The sequence below is a fragment of the Talpa occidentalis genome, unplaced genomic scaffold (genome assembly GCF_014898055.3).
Source record: "Talpa occidentalis isolate TD23 unplaced genomic scaffold, MPIMG_talOcc4v2.1 talOcc4.7, whole genome shotgun sequence".
Taxonomy (NCBI): domain Eukaryota; kingdom Metazoa; phylum Chordata; class Mammalia; order Eulipotyphla; family Talpidae; genus Talpa; species Talpa occidentalis.
This window is the reverse complement of record NW_023605083.1, coordinates 48,389,383-48,400,835: the sequence shown is the minus strand read 5'-3', so window position 1 is coordinate 48,400,835 and position 11,453 is coordinate 48,389,383. Positions and strand designations below refer to the sequence as shown.

At 46.1% G+C, this 11,453-nt stretch overlaps 1 protein-coding gene across 1 annotated transcript; it reads right to left on the bottom strand.

Moving 5' to 3' along the window:
* Positions 1-1,154: 1,154 nt before the first annotated feature.
* Positions 1,155-9,458, bottom strand: LOC119232419 (spermatogenesis-associated protein 31D1-like). The gene is made up of 5 exons (XM_037494436.2): positions 9,426-9,458; positions 9,286-9,319; positions 6,332-6,371; positions 5,194-5,254; positions 1,155-4,954 (listed from the first exon to the last, which is right to left on the bottom strand). The coding sequence occupies exon 5, from the start codon at positions 4,789-4,791 to the stop codon at positions 1,309-1,311; it is 3,483 nt and encodes a 1,160-aa protein (XP_037350333.1). The 5' UTR covers positions 4,792-4,954; positions 5,194-5,254; positions 6,332-6,371; positions 9,286-9,319; positions 9,426-9,458; the 3' UTR covers positions 1,155-1,308.
* Positions 9,459-11,453: the final 1,995 nt, after the last annotated feature.

Here is an 11,453-nt window from a genome sequence, read left to right as displayed (position 1 = left end):
GTTAGTCCCCAAGAGAAAATGTAGCTCTGGCGCAAAGTCTTAGACTCACTGCTGGCTCATGAATTGAAAGTGTGGTGAGCGAGATCTACCATGACTCCCCCAGAGACATGTGCATTAAAGGTGCTACCTCCATCCTAATAGGTGAACTCTACACACTAACAGTGGGATCTTGTCATCAAGTTTGAGTACATGCCCTTCCCAAAGAAGAGGTTGTCATGGCTGATGACATCCCTACAGATACAACTGCATTAATACTGAAAGAACCCTGAACTCTATGACCAAAAGTCATCAGGATGCTGCACAGTACCCGGCCCAGACCCACTCAGGTGGTGCCTGGATCACACTGAGTAGTGGAAGCAGGACGGATCATGACATGGTGATGATGGGGTATATTGAGGCATAAACCTGTTTCACCAGCAGAATCCTGTTTTGCCCTCTTTTTCTTACTACCCTCTTCATTTAAAGCATCTTTTTTTTAGCTTTCATTTTCAGTTCACCCTGGGAGGGAAAGGGGCTGACTTGTCAACAGCCCACTGACAATTACATGATGCTTGCACGTGGCATAAAATGTCATGACTCCTGGCAGGTTGAAGAAATACCAGGGGGAGAAAACGACTACTTCAAGGTCCCTTCTCCACAGAGAAGCCTCAGTGGCAGGTTTAATGGTGCTGAACATGAGCCTTCTCAAACAGCATCTGCACTGTTTCTAGATCCTACCCCAGCTAGTTCAACAAAATGAGCCCTCCTGATCCAGGTCCTTGGTCCACACTAGAAACATCCACCTCCAAACACTCCCACTTTCAGCATTCACCCACCACCCGTGGGAACCTCTGGTCACTGACTGTAAACATAATTAAGGTGTTCTTTCTTCTTTCCTGTGGATTTGCTTGCAAACACACTTGTTGTTAGGTCTCTGCATCTGGAAGACCGCTCTTCCATAATCCCTAAACACTAGAGAGCATACAATAAAGGAGAAGGTGTGGGATACTATGTGCTTGCATCAGGGCTATGCAGAGCACATGTCCTCAGACTTAGGTGGAGAGTGAGGTTGGGGCTGAAACACATTCTACTTTCTCAGCCAGGGTTCCAAGGGAGTGGTCATCATTGAGAAACCAAAGGAGGCCATTTGTAAGAACTGAACTAACTCCTTGCTTTCAGCACAGCCCCGATTTACCCAAAACCCAAGTCCCAGAAACATAAGACTTTGCTATTAAAGAAGAATTTATTGGGGATAATCAATCTGATAAACAATAATTATTTTGGGTAAAAAATTTTCCTCGCTGGAAAATTTGCAGGAGAATTTTCTGTTTACGTAGTTGACACAGCTCTCTGATCACCGTCCCTTCCACAGTGGTGAGAGACGTTGGAGAAGCGTGGCGCACGTGAGGCCTGCAGTTGGCTTTTAGATGGTATACAGATACCATGTGGGGGTGGGGGACGCTTCCCACACAATAGCTGTTCCCCAAGTGCCACAGCTTTCTGTGGATGTCCGCCCATGTCTCTGACCCATCGAATATTTGTAGGATGAGTCTGGCCAGCAATGACAGCAGCTTGGGGGCAGAACTTGGCGTGTGTCACTTTACAGCAGGGACCCCTGTAGTTAAGAGGATGTCGCTGAATAGGCTCAGTGCAGGTCTGCACTTTTGCATTCTGATGCGTTCTCCCACACATCACTGGTGAATGAATGGTCTCGTGATAGCCCAGCCTCTCCTGGGACTTTCTAGTGCCTGTCTTGATGTTCTGAGCTCCCGACATCCCAGAAAAGGAAGCTCCACTTTTAAGCGGACAGCTTGATATGGAGCTGCCCTTCTCCTGGGAATTTTCTTCCCTTTTCCTAGGACGAATCCATTGCAAAAAGTGCTTCACTTTTTGCCTGAATATGTTTTCAGCAGGAGGTTGCCCCTCTTTGCTGAAAACCTGGGCAGTCTGCCTCCAGTGTGCCTCATGTAATGCCATGTTCCGAGTGGGAACGCTGTGCCTTCTGGGTTGGGGTGTCCCCAGCCTGGCGTCCCCTCCACCCAGCTCATCTGTGTTGGTCCCCCGAAGACTCACTCTCTTGGCAGCTGGAGGGAAATTCTTATCCTGCCACCTCTTGAACGCATGCTGACAAATCCCATTCCCCAAACGCCGCCCCGGGCTGAACCCACTGTCCACCAAGTGGGCCTGCAGCACCTGGGAGGCCTCCATGTCCCCACTGGAGATGCCCTGAGCATGAGTCAGTGAGGACTTGACGGTCAAGTTATCCGAAGAAAGTGGTGCTGGTGGAGGGCTCCCTGGCTTGCTGGTTATCAAAATGTCACTAGATTTTGATCGAGGAGCATCAAGTTCCTCAGCCCTGAATATCTCCCTGGACATACCGGCTTTGGAAAGCATCTCTAAGTTCTGGCGCCTCTCTTTGCCCTGCAGCATTTCTGCTCTACTACTGAAACTCATTCTGTCAGCCTCTGGCTCGTGTGTGGCCACAGCCTGCCTTGCAGGCGGCATGGGGGGGCACCTCGTGCCTTGGGGACACTGAGTCTGCCTTGACTTGCCCGGGAGACTGTGTTTGACAGGCAGAAGACTGGGTCTGCCACCCTTCATCCTCTGCGCACCCTCTGCTGGCTCCTGGGTGACGGCAGGGATTGGTTCTCTCACGCTCCCTTCTCTGTCCCTGCCCAGGTGTGAGGTAGCAGGGACAGGGTGAGCTCGCACAGGACCTACACCTGTTAGCCCCACCTTCTCTTCCCCATTCGATTTTCTTCTAATGGACGTGAAGCCCCCTGATTTGGAGTCCTCCTGAGTAGTCATGTTGGTTGAGGAGGGATGGTTGGGAAGGGAAGAGGTTTCTGTCTCTTTGAAGATGTCTAAGGATTGACGGACTCTAGAGGGAGGTCCCAATCGCATCCCCAGACGAAACCTCTTCATATGGTCTTCCAGCAAATTCTGCGCGCTGGACTTCATGAAGGAGAGCTGCTGGGAGGTGTTGAGGGAGTAGTCCTGACACACCGATGAACACAAATCGTCCTGCCCTACTTGGTTGTGCAGTTTCGCAGAGACTTTTTCTGGGCTATGTCCCTCAGACCTCCCTGCATCCTTCTTACACTGAGACATTACCGAGCTCTTCCTCTCATGGACACTTCCCGATTGGCTCAGTCCAACATTTAGAGTTTTGCAACTCCGACCCTGAAGCACAGTGCTTCCCGAAGGTGCACTGTAGCCCCCCAATTCATTTGCCTCTGACAGCCATTCTGGAGGCATCTGTAATGACATGGAATGTACGATCCTTTGGGGCAAGCCACAACAGTGTTGGATAAGCCTCTTTCGAAGGTGATGTTCTAGTTTTCTCCGAAGTTTATCACTAATGGGGAAATCTCCAGGAAGGATGGAGATGGATTTAGAGACAAGAGAGTGCCGGCGTTGAGGAAAATCGGGAGGTGAAGCGCTAAAGTCTTTATAAGAACTTTGGACAACAGCGGGTAAACCCCACACATCTGCTAGTTGCTTCTGCAACACATGCCATTCCAGGAATTCAGTATCAGCAGGTTGGAGACAATCTGGGTCATTCTCGGGTCTATTGGAAAACACGCCACAGATCTTAATTTGGTGTGAAGGGCCAGATGGTTGGGCTGGGATTGGGCAAGGCAGGTCGGCTGGCGGCTGGGATTGTGGCATGGACGGGGACTGTGGCGGAGTTTGAGGCAACGTTGGAGTCTGGATTTCGGGTGAGGACAGAGGGAGGGGCTGGGGAAGCTCTGGGGCTTCTTGATTGGTGGAGGCATTTGATATTCTATTGAAAAAAGAGACAGGGGGAGCGCCCCCCGAGAGAGAGATGGCAGAGCGCAAGGACTCGCTGTGTAGGGATGGGAGACCCCAGAAGAACTGGATGCGTTTTTGCTGTAAATAGTCCCCCAAAGATTTAAGATGTGGGGGCAGTTCATGCATCTGCAGCTCCTGTGGTTTGCCTTTGGGGCTCCCTTGGGGAAGGGAGACTGCTGAGTCATCCTTATCAGCAGGGGACCCTAACATTCCCCCTGAAGAATTCGGTTGGTACCCTGGTCCCTGTGGTTTTGGAAAGGAATAACTATTCTTTTCCTTGTCCTTCCACATCAGGAAATCACTCCGCTTTTGCACTTGCCTCTCTAGGAGTTCCAAGACGTCTGCACTGAGAAATGGCAGGTTCACAGAGGTCTCGAAAGACGGAAGGGCAAGCCATTCGTGAGTGAAGTCCCCACGTGGTGCCCAGGTAGAGGCTAACCAGTCTGAAACAGAAAGCCCTGGGGGGCTGCAGGAGGTGGTGTTCTCTGAGACAGTCTTGAATGAGATGGAAATTGCTTTAGATTGAGTCCGAGTTACCGTGGTGTCTTGAGGTGATGAAACAGACAGTGTTGGTGGTGGATGATGATAACCACATGGATCATCAGGATTCATTGGTTGTGGCAAATTAGGTAAGGCTTTGATACCTTGACAGAGGGTGGGGTCCCCTGAGAAGATGTTATTTAGAGACAAAGGGGTGTGTGCTGGGAGCACAGAGTCCACTCTCTGGTTGTGATATTGGGGGACTGGGGAAAAAGCACGGTGTTGTGGTGAAGAATGGCCTGCTGGGTATTCAGGACCCAGTGAAGGAAAAGGCTCTGGTGACAGATTGTATCCCAGTGAGGGTGCAAGAAACTCATCTGAACAGGTCAGTGGATTAGGTGAGTGAAGAGGGGTGGAGAGGGGTGGTGGGGAAGGTTGAAGCAAAGAAACTGGTATTTGGTCTCCAGCGGGAGCTGCTGGGAAGGCAGAGGACATTGTGAAGGAGGACTCAGCCATGGGAGCTGTGGAAGCCAAAGAAGAGACAGAGGGAGCATCTTCCAGGGCTTCTGAGAACAGCAGTTGGTTGATCTCAGCAGTTGCTCTATTACACACTTCACAGAAGGGGTCTGGACACAATAGTTGGCGAAAGCGGGTGGTAGCATGTTTCCGGCCCAGGGGACTGCAGGAGACAGGGGGTGTTCAAATTGCAGCCAGGGCCAGAACCATGAAAGGATGACCCGTTGGCCTGGCTGGGATGGGACATCTAACTCTGCTTCTTCACATTGCCCCGCTCTGTGACCTCACAATACCCTCCTTCCCGTGGCTACCCCTCCCACGACTATCCCCTCCCATGACTACAGCGGGTAACACTAAATCCCTAGGTCATGCTACAGTGAGGTCAGGGCAAGGACAAGTCACCTTTCCACAATAGCAGTCAGCTTCCTCTTCTCTTCTGTGTCACTCTGGCAATAGCTCCAACCTGGGAAACAAGAAGATGTCCTATGTGCTGAAAATAGAAGCGTAGGTCTAATGCAGGAGTCCCTTAGGAGCCACCTTGGGGCTATCTGGCACTGAAATCCTCAACAATCACTAGAGGAAGACAGATGGCAGTGATACTATCAAGCAGGGTCGTGTGTGTGTGTGTGTGTGTGTTGCTTCACGACTAAAAGACTTTGATGCACATGATCTCCTGTGATGCCCTAAACCACCCTGGAAGGAATGCAGGTCGGTGGTTCCCTCAAAACGGAATGGATCATCCATGAAGTCAGAGAACTTTTAGAAAGTCAGGCCACTGAAGCTCTGACTCTCAGTATACCCCATGGGCCTGTCAGGCAACGGCCATTACCCCGGCCCCTCACTGCTTCCTGTCCCGGGGGCGGCAGAGCAGGGTACCTGACATACCCCATCCCATCAGCCGCTCCTCGAGGGCCTGTTTCTGAGAGAGACTACTATCCGCAGAAATCACAGATTTGGTAGGGAAAGAAGAAGTCAAACTATCACTATTAGCAGATGATATGATAATATACATAGAGAACCCCAAAAACTCCACAGAAAAACTAATTCAACTCATCAGTCAGTTCAGTAAAGTGGCAGGATACAAAATCAACACGCAAAAGTCAGTAGCCTTCCTATACACAAACAATAAATCTGAAGAAGAAGAAATAAAAACCATCCCTTTTATTATCGAAACAAAAAAAAATCAGGGACCAGGAAAAGGAATAACGATAAGAAAGCGAAAATGAAAATCAACAAAAAACTATGAACCAGAGACACTCTATGGGGGGTAGGGAGCGGGAGGGGAGGGATTGGGGTCAAAATAAGGGGGTTGCAATTGTATGGGGAATATAAAAATAAAATTTATTATTAACAAAAATTTTGAAAGGATAAATAAACATGACAAGTAAAAGCAGGATTACACAAAATATTTGACTGCTTATTTGGAAAAAAAAAATAAACACTTCTAAAGAAAAAAAAAAGGAAATCACAGATTTGGGGCTTCCTGCAAGAGAGGGAAGGGCGGCCTCGGAGAGCGCGGGTGGAACGGGCAGAACCTTACCTGTCAGTGTCCCCCCTTTCCGCCTCCTCTTGGCTCTGCACTGAAAACAAAAAGAATGAATGATTGATTCTCAGTTCACTCCTCCTCTGTGGAGAAAACTCAGACAAGACTCTGTTCTCATTGACTGAACGTCGTATTCCTTTTTAAAAATAACTTCTAAACGTGCTAAGGGCCTCCCTGGTGGTGCAGCGGGTTGAGCACAGCACTGTGAGAATCCCCAGCCTCTGCGTCGCCAGTTCGATCCCAGCCGGCCAGGGAGATTCCCACATGGTGCAGCAGACCTCTCCTTTCTCGCCCGCGGCTCCCCTCAGCAGTGTATTTCCATCATTTTGCCTGTTCTGCTCCCTCTTCTGTCTCTGTGGATTCTCTCTCCCTTCTGCGCCTCTGGCCTGAACCCCAGTGCTTGTAGAAATAAATAAATCTTCGAAAAAATAAAGGAGTTTAAAAAAATAAAAATCTAAAATTACTAAAATATTTTCAGGGTTTCCTTCTGGAAAAAGGCGGGGATTTTGTCTATGAGGTGCACATTGCTATTCTCAGTCAGCAGCCTATAGTCTTTTGGGGTGGGAGCTTGTCTCTTGGCTCGAGATCCCAGGCTACAGCCTCTCCTCAGGGGACTGCGCTCCTGATCAGCTCAACATTCAGGAAGACTTGATGGAGTGACACCTACCAGGGAATGTGACTCATGACCCAGTGTTGGGGCCTGTGTGTCCTGCAGAGATCTCAGACAGTCCTGATCAGGAAGGCAGGGGCATGGTGCTTACTTCCACCACACCCAGCTGGTCTGTGAGCACCTCGTGAGCCTAGTCCTACCTAGTCTATTCCCGAGGAGCATGAAGTTGTATTCTTTGTCACACTTCCCTTTCCCACACTTCCCAGAATCAAGCAAACTTATTTTAAAATGTGGAAACAGACATGGAAATGGCAATACAGAACCTCTACTGGGGAATTGCCCAGTGTTCCTTACCTTTCTGCCCTCTGTGGTTTTCCAGCCAGTGAATAGAGATGGAATCCCCACCAGGTAGCACAGGAACAGAAAGACCAAACAATACGCCCATAGGTAAATGAGGTCAGGGTCAATATCCAAGGATATTGAGCCAAAGCTCAGCCTGGACTCATCAATATGGCATTTCAGAAATGAAAGAGCATCCCATTTACTGATTTCCATATTGTGAATCACACGCTTGCCTGAGGCAACTGAGCCTGAGAAGGCTAGCACTGGCCTTTATTTAGTCCCTTGCTTACATCACAGAGCTCTGAAGTGTCACAAAGGAAACCTGGGAGCAGGGGCGGGGCTACCACAGACTGTGCCCATAGCCCCTCCCCCAACTCAGGTCCAGCAGGTTCCTCTATTCTCCATAGCCCAGGAGGTTTCTCTACCCTAAACTATCATCCAGTTTTCCAGTTCCACCCTCCATCATATATTTGCTTCGAGGATATATGCTTCTTGTATCTGTCACGCAGATGGAAACTGAGCTCCTCTTTACCGTTCGAAAACCCTGGCTTGAGTCTCACCAATTCAACTGCCTTGAAAGTCTGTAATACTGCTAGGAATGTTTGCACATTGACACTCAACATCCTATGTGTCCTCAAATCCATCTTCCCCGTAGGATGTTTTTGCCTATTCAAACTCAGATAAAGATCTACAGTGCTTTTTACGCTGACTTTTTTTATGAATGCCAAATAGTGAATTTTGGTATTGTGTTTCTGTCATTTTCAATCATCTTTATTCAGCGGGGCTGATGTGGTTAAAGTGGACAGTTCATGATTCAACTTCAGGAGACAAAAAAAAAAAAAAATGTGTAAAATAAATGTAAATAACTTCAAATGTCCTTGGACAACCCCATAACATTTTTCTTTTTAAGGTTTTATTTTTATTTATTTATGCCTACTTGAAATGGGGTATAGGCCAGAGGTACAGGCTTCACCAGAGACCGAGTGGGGAGCAGAACAGTGGGTCGACTGAAATACACTGCTGAGGGGAGTCGTGAGCCAGACAGGAGAGGTCTGCTGTACCATGTGGGTTAGCTCCCAGGCCATGCATGAAACTCAGTCCTCAGTGGCTGGCAATAGCTTGAGAGCACAGAGACTTAACTCCTGCACCACCTGGGAGGGCCCTCTTAACACTTATTTTTCTAAAGTTAGCAAAGCTTAAACTGTACAAAAACTTTTAGTAGATGCCACACACATACACACCCACACACATCCCCTTTGACAATCAAAATCCAGTGCCAGAATGAGACATTTGTTGTAATGAACCAACAATTGACCCATTACTATCAACCCTGGGCCATATTTTACATTGGGGTTTAAACGTAGTGTCCTACATCTCTATTAAATATTGCAGTAAGCACAGTAGTTCCACTGTCCTGAACATTCTCTGTCATCTCCCCTTCATTCAATTATCTCTTTTCCCTTTGCAACCGCTGATCTTTCCACTGTCTTCAGAGTTGTGCCATTTCCAGAATATCATGCAGTTAGAATCATATGGCACGTAGTCCATTCAGATTGACTACTTTGACTTAGCAATGTGCATTTAAATTTTCTGGGCCTCCCCGGTGGTGCAGCGGTAGAGCGCTGGGTTGCGAAGCTGCCCGCGGCCTCTGCGTCGCCAGTTCAATCCCCAGCTGCTCCCCGGCCACCGGAGGAGGGTCCCACATGGCGCGCAGACCTCTCCTGCCGCCCGCTGCTCCCCTCCGCAGTGTACTTCGGTCCTTCTGCCTGCTCTGCTCCCTGTTCTGGCTCTGGTGAATTCTCTCACTCTCCCGCGCTTCTGACTGTACCCAGTGCATGTATAAACAAAACAAACAAACAAACAAACAATAAATAAATAAAACATGCCTCTATTTAAAAAAAATAAAAATAAAAATAAATTTTCTTCATGGCTTTTCCTCACTGCATAACTCATCATGTTTGCATTGTCTAGATGTACCACTGTTGATCTATCCAGTTACCTTGGACGTCTTTGTTACATCCCAGTTTTGGCAACTGTAAAAAAAATGATATATCACTATATAGCACTTCATTAAAATGTCTTTTGTGTACCTTACAATTCATTCATTAAAAGCTTATAATTCAGAGCTCTCCTACCTACCTGTGATTATGCAGGTGTCTTTCTTTTTCTTTCTCCTGCTCCTAATAAACCTGTCCTTTTAAAATATAAAATGGGCGCGGGGGAGAGATTTTATAATTCAGTGACTCAGTATGCTCACAATTTTGCATCCATCACTACAATCAATTTCAGAAAATTTTCATCATTCTGAAAAGAAAGTCTGTTCTTCTTGGCCCTCATGCTCCAATCTTCTCATAGATCCTCACCTAGATGACCACTAATCTACCTTCTGCTATATATGTGTGTATACATACACGTCTGAGTATTTCCCATGTAGCGAATACTACAATATGTGGTCTTTTGTATGTGGTTTCTTAGTATGATTTCAAGATTCGTCCATGTAGTAACATATGCCAGTAGTTCATTTCTATTAATGGCAAATAACATTCCATTTTATGGATTCCCACATTTATTTGTATATTGATCAGCAAAAAGTGGATTATTTCTATTCTTGGAATGCTAAGAAGAAAACTTTAATGGACAATTGTGTACCTGTTTTGGAACACAATTTCTTGATCACTCATTTTAGGAGTAACTTAAGTTTACATCTTGTCTAAGCTTGTTGCTTTCTGAGATTGTGGTAGTATCACCATATTAGACTCCCTATGAAATAAGGTCTTTGGGATCTAAATACAGTTTCTCTCAGGGGTCATGGTGCATTGAATTTGCCCTCCTGCCGTACTCTCAACATTAGACCTTGAGTCAGCAAGAATGAAGGTGATGTATAATGCTTAAACTTTAAAAATAAGGGACCCCTAATACTGTGATAAATAGAAAATGGTCGAGAGCTCATGGATAATATGCAAATTAATCACTTCAGAACACAGGACTTTTCTCTTATAGGTGACAGAAAAACAGGATTCTAGTTTAAGCAAAAAATTTTAATGACTTGCCTTATAGTAATCCATAATGTAGGAGTCCATCCAGCTTCTGATTCCCCATGACTTGGTTCTATTTTCTCAAGGTTGATTCATTCTCATGTACACAAAATGGCATCCAGTGAATAGAAAAAGAGAATTGTAGTCACAGTGTTCTCAACTAAAGTTGCAACATTCAGTAAATAGGAGGAGCTCAGGTCAGAGGAACACTCCTGAAAAGGATACTAGAAACCAGAGAATACCATTGACCTAGTTGAAGTCTGATCATAGTAGTACCAAATCGAAAATAAGCCACAAAGAAAGCAGGAAAAACGTCTCATATATGAAGACTGAACAGCATACAGCTGAATGATCATGGGCTAACAAAAAAATACAAAAACAAAGGAGGATTTACAAATACCTGGAAATGAATGAAAATGAAGACACAACCTACCAGTAACTGTGGGCTGCACCAATTACTGTATTACACTGCGCATACACAACCATATAGGTCTCCTGCACAATCAAGACAGAAGTCAAATAAATAATCTAAACCTACATCCTAATGAACTCCAGAAAGAGGAACAAATGAAACCAAAAGTCAGCAGAAGAAAGGAAGTAATAAAAATAGAGTTGAAATAAATGAAATAGACGTCAAGAAGAGAGCTCAAAATATCAGCGAAGCCAAAGCTGGGTTCCTTAAAATGATAAAATCGACAAACCAGCACTAAGATTAATGAATAAAAAAGGGTGAAAACCCTGACAAATAGAATCAGAAATGGAAGAGAACCTACAACATGCATCTCAGAAACAGAGGATCATATGAGAGGACTATGAAGATTTTGGCACCAATAAATTGAATAACCCAGAAGAACTGGATGAGTTCTTCAGAATACAACTTCTGAAACTGAATCAGGAAGAAATAGAAAACATAGGCAGGCCAATTACAAGCAAGGAAATTGAAATAGCAGTCAAAAGCCTCCCAACACTGAAAGCCCAAAACTACAGGGCTTCCCAAGTGAGTTCTACCAAGCCTTCAAAGACAAAATAATAACTATTCTTCAAACTGTTCCCCAAAAATGGGAGAAAATGAAATGCTTTCAATAAAATTTTATGAGACCAACATTACCCTGATAACAAAATCAGAAAGAGA